This window comes from Heptranchias perlo, chromosome 1 (genome assembly GCF_035084215.1).
Source record: "Heptranchias perlo isolate sHepPer1 chromosome 1, sHepPer1.hap1, whole genome shotgun sequence".
NCBI classification, from domain to species: Eukaryota; Metazoa; Chordata; class Chondrichthyes; order Hexanchiformes; family Hexanchidae; genus Heptranchias; species Heptranchias perlo.
Genome location: NC_090325.1, coordinates 176,579,839 through 176,606,431, shown reverse-complemented (window position 1 = coordinate 176,606,431; position 26,593 = coordinate 176,579,839). Strand labels below are relative to the sequence as shown.

Below are 26,593 nucleotides of genomic sequence, written 5' to 3'. Positions count from 1 at the left end.
CATATAGCCCTTAATGCAGCCACTCCAACATCATCTAATCCACAACAGTCACTTCAACATAATAGTCTTTAGCAAAATCATTACATCATACAATGCTTAACACAGCCACTAAAACATTTTATCGTCCTTTGTATAGTGACTCCAACATCATACAATAGTTACTCCAAGGTCATATAGTCTAACATCACCACTCCAACATCATACAATCCTCAACGGCCACTCCAATATCATACAATCCTAAACAGAGTAACTCCAACATAATAATGCCATAGACTTAAGTTATACTTACTGTACTTTGCATTGCTGACTCAGGAAAGTGACTTCAATTTTTTACACTCATCGAGAATCAGATTTCTCGGTGTGCTGTGCTCCTTTGTATGACATGGAGGTAAGAGTGCAAGCATCTACGACAAGTAACCTGTGTTTGCTCTTAACAGGAAGCCTTAACCCCATGGCAAATTCATAGATTGCATTTTTGTGAGTATATTATAATCAGTTCCTGAAATGTCGGGTTGCTTATAATATGGAGTTGAGCCAACAGAGGGAGAACCACATGTCTACAGTTGGCAACACTCCTAAGGTGCAAAAGCATCTATAGTCTTTCCAACACCACAATGCAATTAACACAATTACTCAAACATCAGACTAACATTATTACAGAGACATAAAAGGCGTTCACTGAACTTTTAATGAATAGCACTTTAAATCCATGATTGTAAACAATTGCATCATTATTCTGTACTGCTTGTTGAATTAACCCAGATGATTGCTGTGTAGCATTATATTTATTTCATGTTTCAAAGTTTTGCTAACTAATTAAGCACGTATAAACTACTACAGTGTGGATAGAATAATGTATTACAGTTTTTATTGACAATAAACTGCTTCAACAATGAGAAAAATACAACATCCATTTGTTCATAATATTTTATTTTAAAAAAGTCTATTTTCTCCAATTTTTTCACCTCAATCTGCTGTTTTCTTTTTTATTCTAAAAAAGTTAAATTTGGTAGCTTAAAATAAGGGTTGGTTTAAATAGATCATCTGACCAAAAAACAAAACAGAGTGATTCTGTATAATATAAAAGAGCTGGCTAACAATAGATTCTCCATTCAAAGGTGTGGTACACTCTTGGGATTAAATGTTGTGATTAACCACAAGAGTTTTGCTCTGTGGACTATTGGCTGCCCAAGAGAACATATCAAATATGTTATGGCCTTTAAATACACTCCCACTTCTCATTGATTTTATTCTATTCATACCAGGAATTACTAGAAACTTATATCACATTTACATACAAGTGGGTTTGATGGGGTAACTTTATTCCTAGAAGCCTCCTTCTCCCCTGAGTGAAAGTGAAAAAGACATCACGAGAGAGGGATCTATAGGTTATATGTATGAGATAAAGGAAAACAATCTTCTCTGCTGTCTACCAGTGAAATTGCTGGTTCCTCTTGGGATCCAGATCAATTACTCAAGATGAGAAAATACCCAACAAGTAGCTCAAAATGGTTTGTCTGCTAGGAAGGAGAAAAAAAACTGTTAAGTGTTTAAATTTACTTTTGACTTTAAGTGTTATCATAGATCAGCTTTCTCAATTTCTCTTTTTGTGTGTTTTTAATCGGTCTTGAAAATGAAAGAAGAGGCTATAGATAAATAGACACTTGGGATTATTGATATTCTGGGTTGCTAAATCATCCCTTTACTGAATACCACCACGTCAGGAAGAAAAAAAAAAGCAGTACATTTCTTTTTATTTAGAAGTTTCGAAAGAGTACAGTAAACACATTTGCAAGTAACACTGTGTATAAACTACAGAATGTTATTGAACCGAGGAGCTCTGATAATTGTGGGTCTGCAGCTCATCACTGGAAAGACCTAATAGTGTGCGCAAAGGACAAAGTCACAGTCTTGAAAAGTTGGCGCAATCTGGGAACACTCCATCACAAAAAAAATAGAAAAAACAGTCACATCTAAAACAGTGATATTGCATCTGTAATGCACATCTGATTGGTTTCTGTACAGTTGGCTTCTTTTGGTGCCGATCTGTGGTGGTCGGTGATTAAAGAAAGAGCTGGGAGCTCAGTAAGAGTTTTGAGTGCTGTAAACAGGCACACACAGGTCATGGAAGTGACCAGGCCAGTCACTTCCAAAAAGTCTCCAAATCGCATCATTCTCAGACCTGCTGAGAGCATCCGATTCCATTATTAGCAAGATTGTCTCCAATATTATAGGAACCGATTACGTTACATACAACTCGATGGCCAGGATGACGGACTGGAAAGTTGATTTTTTTTTTAAGTCGTTGGCTTGTGCAAAATCATGCTGCAACAACAGAAGGGACTAGCAAATTCTCTTCCGTGCTGTGGAGAGAAACAGACAGAAGCAATAAATTAACCTTCGAGCTGACAATTGACAACATATCATTTCTGTCATTGTCAAAATGAATTTCATTCTTTATTAGTCACTTCTAAGTTTATAGAATATTTCAATGTCTTATTGTTTCTCCCTCAGTCACTGCGGCAACTGTAATTCATGCCTTCGCTATCTCAGGATCAAACCTTCTTTGGCAGCCTCTGCACTTCAACCCTTCTCAAACTTCAGCTAATTTAGAACTCAGTAGTCCATATCTTCTCCTGCACAAAGTTTCATAAACCCCGTGCTCCTGTTCTTGCCAAGCAACATGTGCCTGAGTCAATCAACTTCAAGATCCTCCTCTTCAAATTCCTCAACGACCTCCCTGCACCCGACCCAGACATGCATCCCTGTCATAACCTGTACTCCACTTACACCTGATGAGTGCCCTGCTCCCCACTCCATCCATCCATCATTGGAGGCCCGTATTTCAGTCACTTCACTGCTTTAATGCTTCTCTCAAAACCACTTTGCCTTGCTACCTCCTCCCTAATTTCAAAAGCCTCCAAAAAAAACTTTTCTCTTTGACCTTGTCTTACTTCTCTCTACCCCAAATATATCCTAGTGTTGACTTCTCCACCTAGTTAAGCACTCCGATGTTTTCTTTTACATGAGGAGCTCTATATAAATGCATCATTTTTATTATTGTTGTTGTCATCATTCCGCTACACTACCTAACATTTCCTCAATTGAGGGGATGTGCAGCCTGCTCCTTGGCCTTTGCTTACAACTGTCTTGAGCTGGCCAATAAGAGGTATGCAAAAACAATGTGGGTTGAGTTACCTCCGAGTGTCCTTCCCTGAAGGACAGCACCTCCCGAAAAGTCTGGATGCAGATTAGGGAATTCAGATCTTGGCAGAAATGGCATGTGGGAATCTACGCTATGACATATGATGAAACACACAGTATCACTGTGTGAGCAGACCACTTTGTTATCATTTCTCCATTTCAGTAAAAAACAAAGAAGATATGTCACAGGCAGACATGAAATGGGTTAGTAACAATCAAAGCAATGAAACATTCTGTGATGTGCTTGATGAATCCTTGAAGAGAACTTACTGCACACACGCACAATCACCAAGGTTACTTCAAATACATTTTGAAAATCATTTTTCCCTTTAGCATCAGTTTACATGACACATTTTACTAATGTGGATGATTTGATGAATAATTTTAGTTTTCCGTTTTGAAATTAGGCAGAATTGATCTGAACCGCATTTTGTTGTTTTCTTTCAATCCCATTACAACATGCTTTTTAGAAACATCACAAACAATTTAGGCATGTTAGGATCCCATTTTGTTCAATATTGGGGATAGAAAATCTTCTTTAAAGTGCATAACTTTGAAGCAACACCAGCTTTGCTTCAGAGCAGCAATAGAAAAAAGTCATTACAAAATCTTGGCCTAACTGTAAAACTGCCAGGCAAACATATAGATGGAGAGTCTCATTACGTTTGATGCATGCCAAATATTTGTAGCATTCATTGAGCTTACACATGTCATACACCTGAGAATTTGCAGTCAGTGCCAATGAGGCAGGTTACCTGATCCAACAATAGAATTCCAATGCACCAAACCATTTCCATTCACCCATACAGAATTTCAGTGTGTCAAACTATTTCCATTCATACTCATTCTTTAAAATTCTGAAGCACCAAATCATTTCCCATTCATTCCTATTATGTAGAATTTCAATGAACAAAGCCACTTCCCGCTCAATCGCATTAAGTAAAATAATTTTCTCATCAATTTTTCTTGTCCAGCCTTTTCTTTTCTCTTCCTCTTCTAAAGTCGGGAGGGTAGATGTTCCTGGGTCTGCACCCATGTACGCTGGATCTCCAGGGCACAGCAAATATTGTAAAATGGGGCACGTTGGAGCGCGGGGGTAGATCTTGACTCTGTGCGACATCGGGAGAGATGTAAAACAGGCTGCCAACTTGCTATCACCTGTTTTACACTATTGTAAAGTTAAAATGACCCCCCCCCCCCCCCCCCCACCAACGACTGTAAAGGAACCTACCTCATTTTCTTTTCAATTAAATTAATGGATGGAAAGTTGGGTGGGTTCCTTTACAGGTGTGCACTCTGAGCAGCCTGAGTTTCCGGTATTCCATGTGCCTAACTGATTCAGTGCACCTGGATGCAGACCCAGGAAAATTTCCCTTTTGAGCACTTTCCGTGAGACATCGTCCAGTACTTTGCCTTAGTGGTCATTATTCATGTTTGAATCTAGACAGCGGCTGTCAACAGGCCATTCAACCACAAGGGTTTCATAGCTAAACCCGATCCTTCCCTCACATGACATCCACACACATGTACATAGAATTACATAGAATATAAAGCACAGTAACAGGCCAGTCAGCCCAACTAGTCTATGACGGCATTTACGCTCCACACGAGCCTCCTCCCACCCCTCTTCATCTAATCCCTATTAGCACATTCTTCTATACCTTTCTCCCTCGTGCTTATCTAGCTTCCCCTTAAATGCATCTATGCTAGTCACCTCAACTACTCCTTGTGGTAGCACATTCCACATTCTTAACACTCTATGGGTAAAGAAGTTTCTCTTGAATTCGCTATTGGATTTATTAGCGACTATCTTATATTTATGACCTCTAATTTTTGACTCCCCACAAGTGAAAACATTTTCCCTACATCTACCCGATCAAACCCTTTCATTATCTTAAAGACCTCTATCAGGTCACCCCTCAGCCTTCTCTTTTCTAGAGAAAAGAGCCCCAGCCTGTTCAGCCTGTCTTGATAAGTATATCCTCTCAGTTCTGGTATCATTCTTGTGAATCTTTTTTGCACTTTCTCCAGTGCCTCTATGTACTTTTTACAATATGGAGACCAGAACTATACACTGTACTCCAAGAGTGGTCTAACCAAGGTCCTATACAAATTCAACATAACTTCATAGAATCATAGAAATTTACGGCACAGAAGGAGCCATTTGGCCCATCATGTCTGTGCCAGCTAACTTCTCTGCTTTTCAATTCTATCCCTCTAGAAATGAACCCCAGTGCTTAGTTTGCTTTTTTTTATGGCCTTATTAACTTGCGTTGCCACTTTTAGTGATTTGTGTATCTGTACCCCTAGATCCCTTTGCTCCTCTTGGACTCTTAATATCCAAATATTATGTGGCCTCCTTATTCTTCCTGCCAAAATGCTCCACCCCACACTTATCTATATTGAAATTAATTTGCAATTAATTTGCCAATTACACACTCATTCTGCAAGTTTATTAATTTATTTCCAACATTAGCAACCAGATAGTGATCAGAAGTGGGAATCCTGGTTGATCTTCAGCTCCCTAACCTGGTCTGTTGGGACCGATTGTAGCATCCCTATAGGTCCCTCAGCTGAGATCAGCTACCTTTGTACAGAGTCAAGATCAAAACTGGGACCTATATGGTTCAGCTACTCACTAAATAAATTCGCTAAACCATCGGGAGCCGAGATAATTAGACAGATTTAATACTCTTTTTATTATATATAGCCAGGCCAGTAATAATTTTCGTCTAGAGTCAGCGGTATATTTTACAGAAATAGTTACTTCTGTCTAAAATTGTTTTTGTTCAGCGTTTACTGCTTTGCTTTAGAATGAATTACTGAAATGAATGATTAAGTGGGCTTTCAGTCCAGATTTGCTGATCGGCTATTTTTATTGGCAGTTTACAGAAATACTGATCCAAGCAATATAATTTCTTGGCATAGTATATTTATATGTTTATTAGGATTCAACTGTAAATATAAATTGACAAATGATTTGTTAATAAATGACCACTTGACCACTGATGGAAAAATGAAAAATTCAAACAAAGTCAACCTTCACTGCTTTCAGGATCCAGTTCAAGGGCAGTACAGGCAACTGCCTGATTACAGGTCACAATTCACCCCCTCTAAGTTGTGGTGTTGGTAAACACAGTGGAGAACTTATTCATTTAGAAAGCAGAATTACAAAAATGGGTGGAATGAAGATTGGCTATATATATTATATGACAGATGCCTTCAGATGCCTAGGTCCTAAACTCTGGAATTACCTCACTAAACCTTTCTGCCTCTCTACCTCTCTTCCTTCCTTTAAGACGCTCCTTAAAACCTACCTCTTTGACCAAGCTTATGTGGCTCGGTGTCAAATTTTGTTTGCTAAAGCTCCTGTGAAGTGCCTTGGGACATTTTACTATGTTAAAAAGGCTATATAAATGCAAGTTATTGTTGTTGTTAACATCATAGGAAAGGGTAGTAACAGGAAGGGTAGTAATAGAAGGAAAAGAGGGAGACAAACAGAGAAAGAGGAAGATGTCAAACAGCTAGAGAAGGAATGGGAAGAGGAGAGGAAGACTGAATGGGGAAAAGGAAAGCAAGAGAAAAATTTTAAAAATTGAGAGACTTTCAATTTTTGTTTCTCTCAGTATGTTAGTGAGGGAGTTACAGAGATGGAAATGTAATGGTTAAGGTACTAGACTAGCAACCCAGAAGTCGTGAGTTCAAATCCCACTGTGGTGAGTTGCGAAATTTCCTGCAACCAGAAAAAAAATTACCATGAAAGCTGCCAGGTTGTTGTAAAAACTCAACAGGTTCACTAATGTCCTTTAGGGAAGGGAACCTGCCACCCCTAACCAGTCTGGCCTATATGTGAATCCAATATGTGGCTGAAGTGGCCTAGCAAGCTTTAAGTTGCTATGAAGCAATAAGGTAGTCCACCACCATCCTCTCATGGCAACTAGGGATGGGCAATAAATGTGGCCATTCCAATGTTGTCCACAGCCAGAGAACAAACAAAAAAAGACAGTGTTGAAAAAATAAAAGTTTGTTTTAGAGGATTAGATATGGTACTATGTTTGCACTGCTATTTAATGTGTCATGCTGTGCAGGCTTACCTTCTGGTGTAATTATTTAGCAAGGTGAGATTCGTCATTTATGAATAAAAGCAAATTTGACAATTAGCTTTTGCTACCTCCAGAAAATATTGTTTTGGAGGAAAATAATGAAATTAAACTTCTAACAATTTGAATGGTGAGTCTGCCACTGCAGCACATTTGTATATTTGCATGTTACAGTATGGGAAGGTAGAATATGGGTTCATGCATCATTCCCTCCATAAGAAGTTCCAAATCTCATTTGGGTATTTGCAGGAAATATTAACAAGGAAAGGGACGTGTTACTTACCAACTTCTCAGCTAGAGAATGGTGCATAACATGGGGTTATTTAAAAAAAAGAGAAAAATAATTCTAAAGGGATCCTGTCTTCATGAAATGTGTTTGTGAAACCTCTTTGTATTAGGATAGGAGATGAATCAGAGAAGGTGTCATTTCTACCATGATGGCATTATGTGCAAATGCAATTATGATACCTTCCAACATGATTTACATCATTGCATTGTGTTCTGGTGCATAAGCGGAAAAAGTTTTGCCTGGTGTTTTTTTTAATGCAGATGATGCCTCTTTTAAATGTGGGAGCACAAACAAACAAAGTTTGAGACCAGAATGGAATCAATCTACTTTCGTTGCTGAGTGCACCATCGTAATTTAGTTTGGCAGTGGAAGATAAAGATGGGAAAATAGATGCTGGGCACTGGAGAAGAGAATGGAAAGATATCAGACAGTATAATGAGCAAATGTCGATCAAGAGAGATGGTAGATAAGAAAAGGGAAACAGGAAAGGAGAAATAATACTGAGAACAGGAGTAGGAAAAACGGAGCACCAAAAATCATGTAACATTCAGATGAGAAAGTTTTTGGAAACCAGTAGAATAAAACTACATCAGGCTTTAACGGCCAAATATATTTGTTAGCTTTTCTATGAAAACCAAGTTTTAAGACTTTATTTTTAGTTTTCTTTTCCCCTTCCTGGTTCAATTTGATTACAAAGATGGGTTTCAATGAAAAGAGACCTTCAGGCTATTTCGAATCAAAGAAAATACAGTAGAGAAGGAGGCCATTCAGCTCATTCCACCTGTGCCAGTGCTAGCTTTTCAACTGGAGCTATGTTTTCTAATCCCATTTCCCTGCCCTTTCTAGCATCCCTTCACATTTTTCCTTTTCAAATACTTTTCCAATTCCCCTTTAAATAATGGTACAGTTGCTGTCTCAATAGCCACGTATGTAAAAGCATTTGGTTTCATTCTTCCAGAATACCAACCCTACGCTCTCCTCATTACAGTATTTAGTCAAGTGTCCTGCCTCAACCATCTTCCTGATAACCTTCTGTGCAAAGAAATACTTCCTGACATCTGTCCTAAACTTGACCTCGCAACCTTGAATTAATGTTCTCTTGTCCTGCTGCCATGGTGTATAGGAAGATATTGTTACATGTTTACATTCTCTGCCCCATTAAGTGTCTTATATAGCTCTACAAGGTCCCCCCTGGATGTCTCTTTTTGAAAATTAGCCCAGCAAATCTAATTATTTCTCACAGCTCATCCGTCTAACACCAGGGATCCGCCTTGTCGTACTTTTGTACAACGCCCTTAGCATCTGGATGGCTCTCTTATGTCGTACCAACAAGAATCGTATTTCATACTGCAGGTGCAGCTTGGCCGAGCACTGTACAGGCTCAACATGATTTTTGTTAATTTGGTAATATACCCCAACATTCTGTTCTCCTTGTGTATTGCTGCCTCACACAGTTGGGACACGGTGAGCAATGAGTCAAATAATACCCCTCGGTCTCTTTCAGATTTTTCGTGGCAAGCTTTATTCAACCCCTGGAGTGTATATGTGCCTCCTAATATTCAGTATTTGTCTGTACTGAATTTAATTTGCCACTGATCAGTCTAAGTGCAAACCTTAGGGTTAATTTTGTATGTCTGTACTGCCAGTAAGGAATCTTACTTGCTGGTAGTGCATTTTTAAATTCAGGCGCACATTGCCCATGACCATTAAACAGATGAAAAACTAATGATTGGAAAATCATGGGCAGTGCATAGTGAGACTAAATTTCCAATATATTCTGTCGGTGGGCAAGGCTCCTTACCGGCAACCTGGACTTGTAAAAGTACCTCTCTTGTCTTTTTAAGATCTTGGCTGTCTCCTCTGAGCACACAGTTCCTTCTAGTTTGGTGTCAGCTGCAAATTTAATTATCTTGCATAGTTAATGCTAATCCAGATCATTTACGTATATCAGGAACAGAAGGGATTGCAGCGTGGACCCATGGGGCATCCAACTCAATACCCCTCTTCCATTTTGACCGAACTCCAGTAAAAACTATCCTCTGGTTTCTTTTCCTTAACCAGCTACAAATCTACATCCATGTCTTATCTTTGACAGCCACTGACCTTAGTTGGTAAAGCGTTCTCCTACAGTATTTTATCAAAGGCCTTTTGGCACTATGCACTATATCACATGTCTTTCTCCATTGACCAGAAATTTAACTGGACCAGCCATATAAATACTGTGGCTACAAGAGCAGGTCAGAGGCTGGGTATTCTGTGGCGAGTGACTCACCTCCTGACTCCCTAAAGCCTTTCCACCATCTACAAGGCACAAGTCAGGAGTGTGATGGAATACTCTCCACTTGCCTGGATGAGTGCAGCTCCAACAACACTCAAGAAGCTTGACACCATCCAGGACAAAGCAGCCTGCTTGATTAGCACCCCCTCCACCACCCGAAACATTCACTCCCTTAACCACCGGCGCACTGTGGCTGCAGTGTGTACCATCCACAGGATGCATTGCAGCAACTCGCCAAGGCTTCTTCGACAGCACCTCCCAAACCCACAACCTCTACCACCTAGAAGGACAAGAGCAGCAGGCACATGGGAACAACACCACCTGCATGTTCCCCTCCAAGTCACACACAATCCCGACTTGGAAATATATCGCCGCTCCTTTATCGTCGCTGGGTCAAAATCCTGGAACTCCCTTCCTAACAGCACTGTGGGAGAACCTTCACCATACGGACTGCAGCGATTCAAGAAGGCGGCTCACCACCACCTTCTCGAGGGCAATTAGGGATGGGCAATAAAAGCTGGCCTCGCCAGCGATGCCCATATCCCATGAACGAATAAAAAAAAAATACCTGGAAGGTTGATTAGGTGCTTTGGTAGCCATATTGGCTAGCATTTATTAAGTTATTTTCATACAAGTGCAATTCCATTTGTTTCAGACTATTGATTTCATTTGTTTTCTGATGAGAGATCAGGATAATGCATGTCCAATTGTGAAGCATGGGTGTTTCCCTCTTCTTAAATGTTGGAACTAAACTTGCATGTTTCCAATCTGTTGAAACTTTTCACTTGCTCATTATCCCCCTCAGTGCTTCACAAATTCCCTCCATTGTTTCTCTAAGAAAGTTGAAATATAATTCATTCAACCAGAGGAATATATTGGGTTTTCAACTTTTCGGGGGTAATTTTTAAACTTTTGGCAATAGTGTAAAACACGCGATATCAGCTCGACCACCCGTTAAACACTTTTCCTGATTTTCATTTTCATTGACTTCAATAGAAGTTGAGCCGATAGTGTAAAACTTGCACTATCATCCAAAGTTAAAATTATCACAGTTGAGCCTATCTGGAAGCTCTGTTTCATGATCATCAAAGCCCTGAAGCATGTACGACATACGTGTCTTTAATGTTGGCTGGTATATTGTTATTGCCATTTCCTATTCAAAACCTCCCAGAAACAAGTAATTCAGTATGCTTATTATATTAATTCATTCTCATGGAGAACTCCACACTGTTCCTTTGGGTTTTAATTTCCTTTCTTACTTTCCTCTTACTGTTATAGTACTAAAATAATTTTTTGGCATTTTCTGCTGTACCCTTTTTCCAGTTCTCTCTTAGCCTCCCAATCACTTTTAAACTTGCTCCCATATAGTCTTCAATTTGGTCCAATGCTCAACTCTTTCTTTTATCTAGAAGCTTTGTAAATGTTTCTATTTTTTTCTTAATCTCCCTTTTAATTTTCCAGTTCAAACATTTTTATTTACTTTTTCATTTTCATTGGCTCATGTGGAGCATAAACACCGGTATATACCATTTGGGCCGAATGGCCTGTTTCTGTGCTGTAATTTCTATGTAATTCTATGTAATTTTGTCTCATTTGTATCCAAATATTTAAATATTTCATGTGCAAATTTGAAGGAAAAACAGAATGGAGAAGTGGCCAATGTGTCTACCAATCCTGAATCTGATCAGCATATCTCTTCCTTCAACTCGCCTTCCCGGTATGGTTGCTTGGAAAATTCCAAAACAGACACATGACTATTCCAGGCAGTTTGTCAGACAGAGAGGGGCCAGGTGCTGCAGTGTGTTAGCACACTGTCCTTTCAGTTCTGGAATCATGGCTAGATTCCAGCTTAGACTGATAATGGAAAGCATTTTATGGAATGCTATCAACATTCATCTAAAGATTGCATTGGCCATACGAAGCAGTCAGCTTGGACTTAAAGGTAATAAATCATGCCTCCAATATCTGGTGGACAATGGCTACCAGCCAAATATAATTTATGTGGATTTTCAGAAAGCAATAATAATGTTCTTCAGGCTATACTTTTAATTAAGGGCAAACTAGCTAGCTGACTTGAACATTTTTTTTACATTGAATTACATTAAAATTACAACACGGAAACAGGCCGTTCGGCCCAACCAGTTTGCGATGGTGGTTTTTTCCTTCACACAGCAGTTGTCCTAATTCCATGTGACTTCTCTGTTCCCATATTCCTTTATTCCCCTTTCCTTCAGCCACTTCTCTAACCTATTCTTAAACGTTGACACAATCTCTGCTTCAATCACTAATTTTGGTAGTACATTCCACAGCCTCACAATCCTCTGTGTAAAAAAGTTTCTCCTACTCAGTCCTAAATCTCTTACATTTCACTTTATGTCTATGTCCCTTCATTCTAGATTCCTCAACCATTGGAAACAGTCTGATTCTATCTACTCTGTCCTATCCCAAAGTAATTAAAAAATAGAAGATGATAATTGGAAGAAGCTCTGACTGGGGAGCAGTCACTTCGGAGTTCCTTCCATTAACATGTTTCATCAATAATAGGGAGGATCGTACCAAGCTATGAAGCCAACTGATTAGTGTATGGGAGATTAAAAGCATTCAAATAGATCAGGACAAATGAAGGGGATTAGCTAAGGAATGAGAGATACATTTTAACAAAGGTAATAAAGAAGCTTGTTAAGTAACAGTGGTACAGAATAAATGAGCAATGGTGGAAAGGAAAAGCATTTGGGTATGATTACAGACCATTCACTGAAATATCCAATCAATGTGATGCTGTTGTCAATCCATACTGGGATACATCTTGAAGATGTTTCAGTATGTCAAATTCCATATAACTCCTTGGTAAGACCACACTATATGCAGTTGGAGCATTCTACCTCCAAAAGAACTCTGATGCATTGGAGAGTTTACTGAACAGCAAGGACGATTCTTGAACTTGTGAAGAAAGGCTCTGAGGCTCAACTCATTTCAATTGGAGAAAAGAATATTGAGAGAATTTGACTTAGTCTAAAGTCACGAGAAACAAGAGTAATATAGATTTGAGCCGATTATTTAGCTTAGACTGTTATCACAGCACTAGACGACATGACCACAATATTAACTAGCCTCAAATGAGAACAGAGATTAGAAGATTTTTTTTCAGCAAACGGTACTGGATATGTGGAATAGATACTCGGCAAAAGCAGTTAGTGCTGCACTGATTAACCCTTTCAAAAGAGATCGCTAAATATCTGATTAACAATGAAATTGAAGATTATAAGTATACGCATAGACACAGATGATCAAATGCTTTATGGAACACAATGGTCCCTTTGCTGTGGCTGAACCATCTGTGGAAAGCAACTGCTCAGTGTTGAATGGTGTGAATTGTAAGAATGGGTTAATATCTTGGAGTTTGATTTGATTTACCTTCTAGAGTTGTGGGGAAATTTCAGAGTTTGAGTGCCTTCCCCTGGAGACTACGGCCTGGATTTTAACTTGGAGCCAGGAAGCGAGCGGGGTAAGTTTATCGGACACGAAACCCGAAAGTGAGGTGAGCGGGTCAGAATCTGCGATCACAATCTAATTGAAGGATAAAAATTTTACCTCTGGGTTTCACGCCCGGCAGCCAAACAGATAAACAGGCTGACCGGCTGCTTGTCAGACGGGAAAGCAGCCAGGGAGAGATTAAAGCCTTTGGGGTTTATATGGGGGAGATCGGGGAGAGAGCGAGATCTTTGGGGGTTGGATGGGGGGGATCAGGGAGTGATCGGAATCTTTGGGGGTCAGGGAGAGATCGGGATCTTTGGGGTTGGATGGGTGGGGCCAGGGAGGGATCGGGATCTTTGGGGTTGGAAGGGTGGGGCCAGGGAGAGATCGGGATCTTTGGGGGTTCGATGGGGGAATCGGGATCTTTGGGGGTTGGATGGGTGGGGTTGGGGAGAGATTAGAATCTTTGGGGGTTGGATGGGGGACCGATCGTGGGGTGGGGGGGGGTGGGGAAGTGAGAAGTCACCCATCGTTGGGGAGATGAGAAGTCGGAGATCGGGGGGGGGTCAGATGATCGCGGGGGTCCAATTGCGGCAGGTAAGCTTGTTGGGCGTGTTGGAAACAATCCTGCTCCTACTGGCCCATGAGCAGTGCAATAATGGCACTTACCTCATGATCCGGCCCTTTTCGCCTTCTTTTCCTTGGTGAGATTCATGAGCCCTGGGAAACCCGTGCTGGAGGCGTTAAATTTAAAGGTCAGTAAAATTCAATTTAAAAAGACCTAATTAACGCCTCATGAGGACGTTAATTGCTGCGATAACTATCCGCCCACCTGAACTAATTAAGGTGCCGACAGCAGTGAGTAGGTTACTCGCACACATCCAAGCACGCCTCCATTAAACCTGGAAGTGGGCATGTTGGAGCCCCCAACCCACCCGTTCTTGGGGTTTAAAATTCCTCCCTATGAGTGGGTTGTGCAGATTTCTTGGCAGGGCAAATTCTACTTGTTCCTAGGAGTGAACAGGATTAATGGGTTGAATGCCTATTTCATGTTCCGTACTTTTCTTATACATTTTGGGGGTCATTTTGACTTTGGGTGATAGTGTGAAATGGGTAATATTGATTCAACCGCCCATTATACATCTCACCTGATTTTAATTTCCATTGAAAGTATAAATTACCCCCCTTGTGTTAGTGTCAGCATCAGCACAGATTGCAATCCAGAGGAATACTGAGCCACAATATTTAAGGAACAGTTTGAAAAGGGAACTAGGTGCTTCAGTGGATTAGCACAACAGTTCTTTCATCTCTGAGGCCAGGCTTTAAACCTGGCCTATGAGTTGAAAGTGTCATTTCTTCGTTATTTGTAAGAGTTCTACATGAAATCATTTGCAGAACCTCAATTTAATTCCTAGTAGGTCCATGCCCACTGCAAGAACATGCCCAAAATTTTGAAACTCACAGACAATCTTGCTCAGAAAGGAAAGGTCTAGAAGTTGAAAGTTTGGAATGCTCTTCTGAGTTTGGAGTTAAGTCATGTTGTTGGAGTAAAAGTAGAAGGATCTTTATTTTGCTATTTCTATCAGGGGAGTACTTGATGCTGACATTTGGTCCTCAAAATGAACAACTGTTCCATTCACTAACATTGACATTCTTACCCTAATGACGGAGGGAAAGAAAACAAAAGAAAGAGAAAGAAAGAAAGAAAAAGAGAGCAAGAAAGAAAACGTGCTTCCTGTCTTCACTCCTAAATGGCCTAGCTTTTATTTTAAGATTTTGCCCCCTTGTTTTGGATTCCCCCATGAGAGGAAATAGTTTATCTGTATCTACCCTATCAAATCCTTTTATCATTTTAAATTCCTCGATTAGATCACCCCTAAACCTTCTAAACACAAGGGTATACAAACCAAGTTTATACAGCCTGTCCCCACAATTTAACTCTTTCAGCCCTAATAATTCCAGTAAATCTGTGCTGTACCCACTCCTTCATATATCCTTCATGAGGTCCAGTGCCCAAAACTGAATACAGTACTCTAGATGACCAAGGCTCTATAAAGATGAAGCCTCACTTCCTCACTTTTGCATTCCAACCCCCTGGAGATAAAGGCCAACTTTCCATTAGCCCTTTTGATTACTTTTTGCACCTGTGCACTAGCTTTTAGCGATTTTTGTACATGGACACCATATCCCTTTGCTCCTCCACAGCTTCTAGTCTCTCACCATTAAGAAAATATTCTAATTTTCTTGTATATTTGCTTGAACAACAATGTACTGCAGCCCTAGGCAATGGACAGATGTCTTGAGCCTCACTATTCCTGGAAGCATAAAAGCCCTGGAGAATTTGTGGTAGGGAATCAAGTAGTAAGCCCAAAGCTTTCCTGTAACCTAATTTACATTTCAACTACTCTGATCCAGCAGGTAATGGTTAATTTTGTGTTTGGATTTTTGCTTCCTACAAGGGCCAGTTCCAGGCAAAAACACTGAGCCAGTTTTCTATAGGTAGAAGAAATAATACATAAAACGTTGCTCCTAGCAGTGAGTGAGGATTTTTTTTGGATTGGTAGAGAATACTAAGATGTAGCTAATGTGTTTCTGACATAAACATGTGTCTCAGGCTTAAGCATAAGTGACTTTTGTGGTCACAAATATGTGACTGACAGCTGAGCTACATGTTCTGTAATGTTAAAGAATAAAGACTTTTGGTATGGAGTGGGACACAGTCTTCCAATCCACTGGACTTAATGGCTTCAGATTGGTCCAAGTCCAAGAGCAAAGAATAGGGTTGCTTTTATACTGACAAACAGGGCTATAATATTCCATCACTACTTCAGTATAGCAATTGTACAATACTGGTGTATCTGATTGTAACCAGTATCCTGTTTTCTTGAAATTTGTTATTCTGAAGTCACCTTGATATCTTCATCTGCCCCATTATAATTCACATTTAATTACCCACATTGTGGAGCTAGATGCTTGTAATTGAAGAACACTTGGTACCTTACAGAGGACATAATTCTTAACAGAACCATTGATTTAGTCTTCTCATCGCTGAAGATAACATACTATTTGTCAGCCACTGTTCAGTTTTTTTTAATATTTGCCTACAGTTGTTCAATCCCCTCTTTTTCAGATGGCAAATTAATGACTCTGTGAAGGGTGGTATCATTAGCAAAAAGACTGTCACTTTTGATGCCATTCCCCAGGTAATTGATCAAAAGGAATAGAATAGGACCAGGTACACTTCCCTGGGAGACTCATGCACGAGCACTATTTATCATGAGTGAGAAAGTTGCATACTAGTTCAATAGTCACCAAATAAATCAGTCTCCACTCCTCCATGTGTGCACATAAGTATGCAGAACTAAAGTCTCCATTCCTCCACATGTGTACACTACCAATCATCAATCTCCATGCTTTTTTCTGCATATATTACAAATTTCCTTTTTCCATTTGTGTTTAAGTATTGCTAATATCCACTTCTCCACGTGAATATTTTACTATATTTCTCCATTATTTGTTATTGTATTTCAAAGTTCTGCTCCTCCATATTTGTATATTACACTCACTAGTGCAAACACACTTCCTAGTTTTGTCTGAACTTTGTGCTTATCAAAATGAGGGATGTTAATGCTCGGAAAAAGAACACTTTCCATTTCAGGTCCCTAGCATCAAGCACATCCAGGTTCGACTCAGGACAGTTAGAAGCACCATAAAGCACACTGTACTCTGCCCAATAGTGTGTCTCAGCCCCAACCACAAACTCAAAAGAGCGGCAAGGGTGGCTTTTTTAATTTCTCACGACAGCCATCCTGAAAGTGACTTCCAAATTAGTGTCGTTCGGGGCTGTTTTGTTCTATGGGCATACTACCCAAACCACATAGGACCTTTACAGGCAGCAAACATAAGAGACTTTTATCTCATCACTCTAGTCTAGATTTCAACCCAGATGGCAGAGGTAAAAGACCAATGTCTATTCCACTGTACAACCATCTCTCCAACGCGGACTAATTTCAATCAGTGTACAGACAATCACAATAAGAGCTTTGAATGTAGCTTGCTTCAGTACACTAAAACTGAAAAAAAGAAATGTTCTTTTCACTTTGGGTTGTCATCCCTATTTTTGGCCCACAATTACAAAATTATTCTTCACTATAGAACAGCCAAAGTCCAACATCTTTGGTATGCTGGCTTATGTTATGACAGTCCAAGCCAAAAACAGCTACATTTCTGAACCCAAATAAATGGGCCTGTTGTTGATAAATAGATTAAATAAATGTCTAGCAAATTCAAACACCTAATAAGAAAGAGTAAGCTATTTGATTGAAATAAGAATGAGCACAGTAGTACAGTCGTGTTAATCCTGCAATGAATTTAAAACGACCTTATTAAATGTAAATTGAGAGCACTTTACAATATGTACAATTTCAAGAGGCTCCAAAACGAAAGAAAGTCATTTTAATACAATTAACTTCACAGAAAAAACATTTGTAAAATTATAGGTCTCCCAGATCTAACAGGAATACTGAACTGAAGGCTCATTAGTGGAGAAGGAGCTGAATACATAGGGAAGTGCAAACCAATGTGATGCACCAGCTCAGACAGGGAGAAAGCAAACTGCAGGGTTTTCACAAATGGAACCATAGATCACTCATCAGCATCTTAAACACTGCATACAAAAGGCACAGTTGTTTGCTGATCATAAAGATAAAAGAGCAAATATGTTGGTTTTTAAATGGCAAATACACGCATATAAATAGGCTCTAAGGCAGCAGCGCTAATTGAAAAAAAGTATGGCAAGCCTGTTTTGTTTGTTGACCAATATGGCAACATGACGATGCAGTCTTCATCAAAACATGTCAATGCATTACTTGCATGTAATGCTATCCTGAAGAGAGAATTGCCCAACTGTTCTGACTGTTCCTAGCTGCGATAAAGACAGTGGGGTAAACTCTTGTTATTGGTTTGAATTGTTTCTTCCTTCCTCATTATATGTGCTCACGGGACGCAAAACTCTGCACCAGGAACACTGAAGATAAAAATTTACCTCAGTGCCTCTTTTAGTGTGTGATTATGTAAGATAATGTTCACATTTAATAGGCCAGTTATGGCTTAGGCTTTACTGCAACAGGAAATATGCAGTACAACTGAAGCCAAACTTAGCATCAGTACAGGTTTGGGCATCAGGCCATCTCCATGAAGTAGTTTCACACCACTTCAGCTTCACCTCAGTTGCAGTATAATTGCAACAACTATCAAGTGAACTTTCTAAACTTTCATTTTAAAAGTTAAAATAATTCCCTGCTGGTCCATTGAACTGTCTTTCCCTTCTGTTTTTTTAAAATTCAGACTTTATGCCAATTTTCTCTCTTTCCCTCTCCAGGTGGCATTGATTCTTTGGTGGGTATGGTTCCATGGGCACTGTGCACCCTGTGGTACCTTGTCTAAATAGCCAATCTTCCTGCCTGAGCCCAGATAGGGAAAATCATCTGCATAGCAACCCTGCACAGTTCTGTCCTCAGCCAATCTACACATGTGCACTTCTGCCAGGGGTTGCTGGATAGTGAATAGGAATGGAAGCCCTGACCTATTTTCCTTAGGGGCGTTAAGATGATTGTATTACCTCAATGGCTGCTCAACTGAGATCAGCTACATCTGCACAGACCAAGAACTGAATCTGGGACATTCCTCCATCATACAGTTCAGCCACATACTGCCTTTACAAGCAAAGCCATCCGGTAAGTCCAGCTTTCAATTTTTAATGTCGATAAAGAGCCAGGAGGGCCATCAGCACATTGTTAACATTAATAATTTCACTGGCATTTGGACACCAATCAGCAGGCTGTTTAAGTATGAACATCCAGTACTCTGCTTTAACCTGATTTCAGAGCAACGCAACACTGGTAGTATAACTTAATGCTGCCAGCTTTGGAGCAAATTCTATGTCAAACTACGGTAAAACGGCAGCAAACAACTTATTTATGGAATGGTTAGTCACAGTTGTATGCTTGTAACGTAGTAAATCTCCTTGACTTGCACATCTTGAGTTTGAAGTGGAATGTCTCAGTCTTAAAAATCTTGATTAATATAAATACGAGCTGCATACAAAAACTGAGAAAATGTTTTGTGCCCCAACATTGATCTCATCCTGACCACCACAAACAAAAATTGTGAAGAAAACCACTAAAGTTGCAGTACAATTCCAAAGTGAAGGCTTGATCTGAATCTAAGGCACAGCACTGGGAGGTCCCCAGAGAAGGCAGTCTCACACTGCTTGGATTTGACACCACATAGAGTATAGTTCCAGTGCGATGTCGAACCTGGTTTGAAAAGTGCACAACGGCCCCTTGCATCTCCTGAGTACATTTTAAATGCGCCCAGAGTTGATTTAATTGAGTGGACTCTCCCAATGCACTTAACATGTTGACTTCAACTAATCTACTGAAATTCAGATGGATTCAGGTTTCTAGTTCAGCTTGATGCTCAAAACCTGCTATTACACTCTATAAAAAAGTGAATTTACTTCCTGTTTAAGTAATACAGAGAGTTTGTATAGCCATGCTCCAAGTTATTACTCAGTATATTTATAGGTACTGTCATTAAAGTCCACTTCAATTTCTCTGCAGAAACTTAGTTTTCATCTAAAGAACAAGGTAAATTGATAACCAGCGAATTTTTGATTGGATAAACACTCACTTAAATATGGCGGCTTGTAAGGCGCACGTGTGTTGGGCAGAAGTGCATCATATTCTTTCTTTTCCAAATTAGATGGATGTGTTTTTTCTTTTCCAAATGTAGAGAAGGATTTCTCCCCAGTCTGCTCTGGAGCTTCGTAGACCTCGGTGTCAGGCACAGAGTCCATGCCAGGGACGTGCAGATTGCTGCGGTAATCAGGACCTTGGCGGCCATCTGTGGGTACAAAGGTGGGCATCCAGCATCGGTCCGAGTGTCCCAGCGCTTTACATTCTTCTGTGCAATTGGAAAAGAGGTCAGCACCTACAAAAAGAAATCAGAATAAAACATTATGATATTAGGAACGTTGACCTTTGATGAGGAGTTCAGGATGTCATTTCTATATTAGTTAAGAAGGTTCTGACAGGTCTTTCACTATTTCACTGGAGTCTCCAGTATATTGCTCTCTCCCCACCACACTCCTCCGGTGCTAGAGGCAAATTTCCACGATTTGTCTTTAATTAAAGTACAGTGTTCTGTACACTGAGATAAACACCAAAAGGGAAGGGTACACCAAATGATTTTTCCTCCAGCTAATCTTTCTCCCCATGGTAAAATGAACAAAGGTCTTCCAAATGCAGCACTACATTCAGAAGTGAAGGGCCAAGGGCATTTTAAAATTCTAATGAACCCTTCCTCTAGATAACATCACCTGTAGATTTTCCTATTGTGAATTTATGCAATCTTAAACATGCATTTTTTAAAGGGAATATCTACCCTGCTTGTTGACGCAGACAAGCAGAAAGGTTATGCTTGTGTCCTGTTGACTTGCGATGCTGTTGGAGGAAGTTTTTCACCATTCTTCTCATTTATGCATTGAAAGCTGTTTTACGCTTATACCCAGAGTGACTCTACTTGGAGATATTGCAGGCACCACATGTGACACACAGACAGTGGAACAGCTCTATTTACAGATAAGGCATGCATGTTCATACAGCTTTAAGATATATACAACACTAATGAGCTGGCATCAGGCGCCAGTGAAACTGCCTCGTTAGCTTATCTAAGAACATAAGAACATAAGAAATAGGAAATAGGAGCAGGAATAGGCCATGCAGCCTCTCGAGCCTGCTCCACCATTCAATAAAATCATGGCTAACCTTCGACCACAACTTCACTTACCCGCCCGATCCACATATTTGATTCCCTTGGAGTCCAAAAATCTAATGATCCCTGCCTTGTGTATACTCAGTGACCCCTCTGGGATACAGAATTCCAAAGATTCACAACCCTCTGAGTGAAGAAATTTCTCCTCATCTCAGTTCTAATTGGCCGACCCCCTATCCTGAGGCTATGACCCCTAATTCTAGACTCTCCAGCCTGGGGTAACAGCCTCTCAGCATCTACCCTGTCAATCCCTCTCAGAATCTTATGTTTTAATGAGATCACCTCACATTCTTCTAAACTCCCGAGAGTGTAGGCCCATTCTATTCAATATCTCCTCATAGGACAACTTCTCAAGAGGGTTACCCTCTCAATCTGTTACAAGACAAGCCACAAGGACTAGTGTGATAGATTCCAATGTCACTTTAGGCACTTTTTTGCATTGCTCTGACTGAGAATGTTTTTTAAAATTTGTGAATTATTTTTATGCTCATCAAGATGAATGATGGAAGTAGTGGGAACATTCCCACTTTAAATGTTGAGTAGACACCTTCTATTCTGCCTCAACAATGTACCTTAACTCCTTTTTCAGAAGATTCTTATTCTCAAACAAGCCTTATCTTTGTGACCTCTCTAAATCACTATTGCCCTAGAAATGAGCATGGGTGCCCCTCCCATTATGCATGAAGCACATTAAACAATGCTGCCTCTTTGGTACTACCAGGGCTATACACATATAGCCCTGGTAGTACCAAATTTCTGAGGAATCTGGCAGTATTTGCTGCTCCAGATTCCTCAGAAATTCTGACTATCACTGCAAATATGCAGGATCCCATGCATGTACACTGGCATTCCACATTTTAGAGGAAAACAAAACACCCAGTGATTGTAACCAGTTTGTTCTGGCTGACACACTGGGAAAGCTACCTACTGGCCCAAGCCTCCTGGTCTTGTGAGGAGGGAGTGGTGGTTGAATAAGGGCGAGACCAATTTTCAAGCATGTTACGACATTGTGGGGCTGAAATTCAACTTCGGCGGGGGCTCAAAAGGAGCAGTAATGGATCGGTTGCCCATTATACACCCCGCCCAATTTCCCATTCCATTGGGGTGTATAATGGGCAGCCGATCTCCTGTCACAAGTTTTGTGCCTCTGTCAAAGTTGAATTTTACCCCCCCGTGATTTCACAACTTGCAATGTTTACTGAGGTGCTATGTTGACTCCTCCATAATATATAGGAACTGACATTAAATGAGTCGATGGTTAAGCTGCCATTTTCTGCCAAGCAGCAGTATACGTGGATTGCTTCATAATTCAGAGCGACTGCAAATTTGATGCTAAATTTACACCAATGCTTGTTTACAATCAATATCCATGTTATTGTATAATAACACCAACAATAATGAGATTGCAAATTGAGTGGATTGTTTTGTGCTGCGAACTCCCACCCAAGAGGAACTGGGTTAAGATTGTCCAAACTTTGAATTGTTCAAACTCAGTTTGAATTTTTTAAATTATCGAAGAGCTACGAGGTGAAAGAACAGTCTACTAACTCATAACACCACGTGATAGTGCCTAGGAGAGTTGAGCTTTTGCAGTGTTATGAATTTGAAAGGTTTTACTAGAAAGCTGAAGCAGTAGCAGGATAATTGTGGAACAAAAATGTGAGGATAATTGAAATGTAAAGTGACCGTGTTGAAGACCTTTTATATTACTTTCTCCAGTAGACTGAAAGTTCTGTTAGCAACCATTTAGGAAACTTTATTTGCTACATAAGCAACAAGGTGATAATAGACACAAAGGCAATGTCACAATTCAGGTTGGCTATTCCAAGAGAACAAAAAAATCAAGGATGCAAAAACAATCTGTGGAGACAACTTTGAAGAAATATACAATGAAGCTCACCGCTTTTTTAAAACACTGAGCTTTCTCCCTGAAATTTTTAACAGTTGCATATTTTTTTCTCCGATTAACAAAAAAAAAGTGCATTTGTGTTCAATCATAAATTATACCGAAGCCCTCTTTAGATCAATGCTGGTAAGATCAAATACTGCACAGTGTAAGAGAGCACTAATATCTAACCCATAAGTTCATAGCCCATTTGAAATAAAAATATTATAATGAAAATTTTAGGCAATGATCATTTTAAGATTGAAATGTCAATACTCAAACCAGAGGATGAACAGACTACATGACTTCAGGTCACTTTCGTAGAAATCATAGAAAGGTTACAGCACGGAAGGAGGCCATTCAGCCCATCGAGTCCATGATGGTCCTAAACATCAACTTATATTTATATAGCACCTTGAACATAAGAAACATCCCTTAATGTTACACAGAGGTTTGAGGAAGAAAAGATAAATATCAAAATTAGTAAGTTTCCTAGCTCCACCAGTGGCTCAGTTGGTAAAAATGGCATGTTGCTGTGCCATAGAAACTAAAAGGTTCCTGCTTCGGTTGCTGAGCTGGTTCACCTGTGCCAATATGGCAGTTGGGACACTGTAGATGGGCTTAGCACGCATGTGGTACAAAGAGTAAAAGTCAACCAGAACTCCCACTTCTGGTTACTATCCAATGACCTCTGCTGGGAAAGTGTGTGTGTTTGTATATGTTGACATTAGGTGAACTCATGACTGAGCTTGACGATAATGTCCCCACGGTCAAGTGGCTTACCAACACTGTCCAGGTTCATAGATGAAGAACAGCTACTTGAATGAGGCAGCAGAGGCTATTCCAAATTAAACTGCTGAATCCTTCTAAATCTAATGGGATTTATCACCAAAATTTGGTCTCCCTCCACAATTTTCTTCCTCTTGCCTGAAGATGATAATTCATGTTGGGGTATTATCTCCCGGTACTGGCAGTTCTCTGGTATCTAATTCAACTGGCTAAACCCCTACACCAATTTGTCCCCTCCTTTCCTGAAGGTAGTTACTCATGTTGAGTTGTGGTTGAATGGGTGCCAGCAGCAAACCTTTACCTCACACAAGTGTCCATTCTCCATGAGAAATGAATATTGTAGATCGTTCAACTATGAAACATCAATCCTGTCCTCACCTAATGTCCACACATGTGCACTTCCCAGCAGGGTCAATGGGTAGTGATCAGAAGTGAAAACCTTGGCTGATTTTTCACCTCTTCCTAGCCCAGGAGCACTGAGGCCAATTGTAGCACTCTTATAACTACACCAGCTGAGATCAGCTAACACTTGCTATTAAATGGGGTCTGCTGTATGATTTATGCTCTGATGGTCAGTGTGTTATGCACTGAGGTCTGATGTTCAGGCATCAGACCTGTACATGGCTCAGTACCACATTGGCTGGAGGTAGCCATCAACTTGTGTGGCCCTAGACACTGAAGTGAGTTGTAGCATCCCAACTCACGCCATAGGTGAGGCCAACTAACTCAACACAATCAAGGAATCAAACTTGAGACCATCTGGGTCTGTGTGAACAAATACCACACCACATGGTGCATTTACACAGTGAATCATCAAAAGAGCCCCCAAATTAAACTTTTAACAGGAACTAGTCCTATTAGGGACTCTGACTCCTACTGTCGATATATATTTTCTTCAAATTTCTGTTAATCTATTTTCTTTAAGTACATCATTCAGAACACAGCACAGTAAGCTTTAAAAGTAAAAGCAAACTTTATTAACTTAACAGCTTTAGACTTGACAAAAAGGAAGCACAAAAATGTGCAAGATTACCCTCAATCACTGGGGTGGACTTCTGCTAAACACTCACAAAACATAAGGGACGCTTGCTGTAAAGGGAGGAAGTAAATGCATGGGTACTTGAAAAAAATACGTACTTACCCCTTTTGTGTTGAACATTCTTATTTTTCCTCACTTTTTAAAAATCTATGTTATATTTCCCCCTACCCTCCTCTTCATTAGGTTTCTCTGGTTCATGTCTTGTCTTAGGCACAAGGGCACATACAAATATCCCATGCTTAGTCCAGTCACCAGGAGATATACAATAGCAACTATTGGTAACTAAGAGATAACTCGCCCACTGCTTGACAAATCCTTACTTTCTTAAACACTTCTTTCTTTACACAAAGGTCCTTGGCTGAAGGGTTTCTCTTTCAGTCACACAAGTTCACCAGTTCAGTGAAGCAGAAATGCTCTTATTACATAAGGCATACAGTGGGAATCCTTGGAGAGCATATCCACTAGCCAGCACAGACCAGAACATAATTGATCTTGTTGAATACCAGTTAGAGCATTTTTAATGCAATCTGTGTTAAATGTTTGTTGCTATGGACTATGTGAAGAATAAAAAGATGAGTGTTGATTAATTTGTAAACAATCCAACCACACTCAAATTATTGGTAGCTGGTAGACATGGTCTATAGTGAGCCTACTGCCTGCATCCTTTTCACTGAAATGTCATCCTTCCAAGCTCCAAAGAGAAGTCTTCTACAAAGGTTTTCAGTGAAAGAAAAGAAAGCATTTAAAAAATAAGTCTGCGGAATACTTTAATGTCAGGCCATCAAGATCACATCTCAAGTCCTTTACATTAAAGTATGCACATCTACAATTACCCTTTTCCTTAATCCTCAAACATTTAATCCTGTAGTTACTTCCTCCTTTTGGTGCCTTGCATCTATATCGTACTTTGTACCAAAATTATTTAACTCAACATTTACCATACCCTTTGGGCACTTTACATTAAAAACATTTACCCTATTTACTATTCCTTTTCGGTACTTTAGAATGAAAATACCAGTTAATCTCCTGTCACCCTGCGCACGGAAAATCAAGACCAACTGTAGTTTCTCATATGAAGCAGGGTTATAATTGTAACAGGGCATACAGACATCATTCAGTCCCCATTTTAAAGTTATACATTCAGTCCTTATTTTTATTATAAATTCCGATGTATATATTTGTAATGGAAACTGGCTGCGTAAACTTGTCACTCAAATTACACCCTCCCGTCAGTGGTGGTGCTGCAGTGCCTCCATAGGGGAGGAGGTGCAACTACAGCATAAAAAGTTTACAGAGGCAGTTACCATTACAAATGTGAACAGAGAAATTTATAATAGAAAAGGAATTGCACACAGACATAAGATCTTTAATATATTATAGATTCAACCCAATATTCACCATCTCTTTCAAGTATGGCCTTGTGAGGCCTTGACGCAGATACTTTTTCCTTTATCAAGAATTTAGTCCAACAGAAGCGAAAAGGGGGGAAAATCTGTGCATGCAATAACCTTGCTCTTAAGTAGAATTTGCTCTCAAGTTATGCTGCCTGTATTTCAAAAATGTTCCAACTCAAAATTGACAGTTTTCACTCATTTGTTACACCATGACGGAAATCACATAAAAAAGCAATTGACTATGAATGAGTGGAAAATCTGACCCTTACTTTTCATGAAACAGCAATACTAGGGTGTGACCTTTT

The 26,593-nt window shown here is 39.9% G+C and overlaps 1 protein-coding gene across 2 annotated transcripts in view; it reads right to left on the bottom strand.

The window, feature by feature from the left end:
• Positions 1-1,735: 1,735 nt before the first annotated feature.
• pcdh10a (protocadherin 10a) overlaps positions 1,736-26,593 on the bottom strand; it is a 42,278-nt gene continuing 17,420 nt past the window's right edge. Inside the window, exons 4-5 of one of the 2 annotated variants that reach the window (XM_067994277.1) lie at positions 20,039-20,338; positions 1,736-2,363 (exon numbers count right to left, since the gene is read on the bottom strand). In XM_067994277.1, coding sequence (XP_067850378.1) covers positions 2,344-2,363; positions 20,039-20,338 — 320 coding nt within the window. In that variant the 3' untranslated portion in view covers positions 1,736-2,343. Of the gene's footprint in view, positions 2,364-20,038; positions 20,339-26,593 lie in introns of those variants that run through there. The other variant, XM_067994286.1, reaches the window with a different exon arrangement.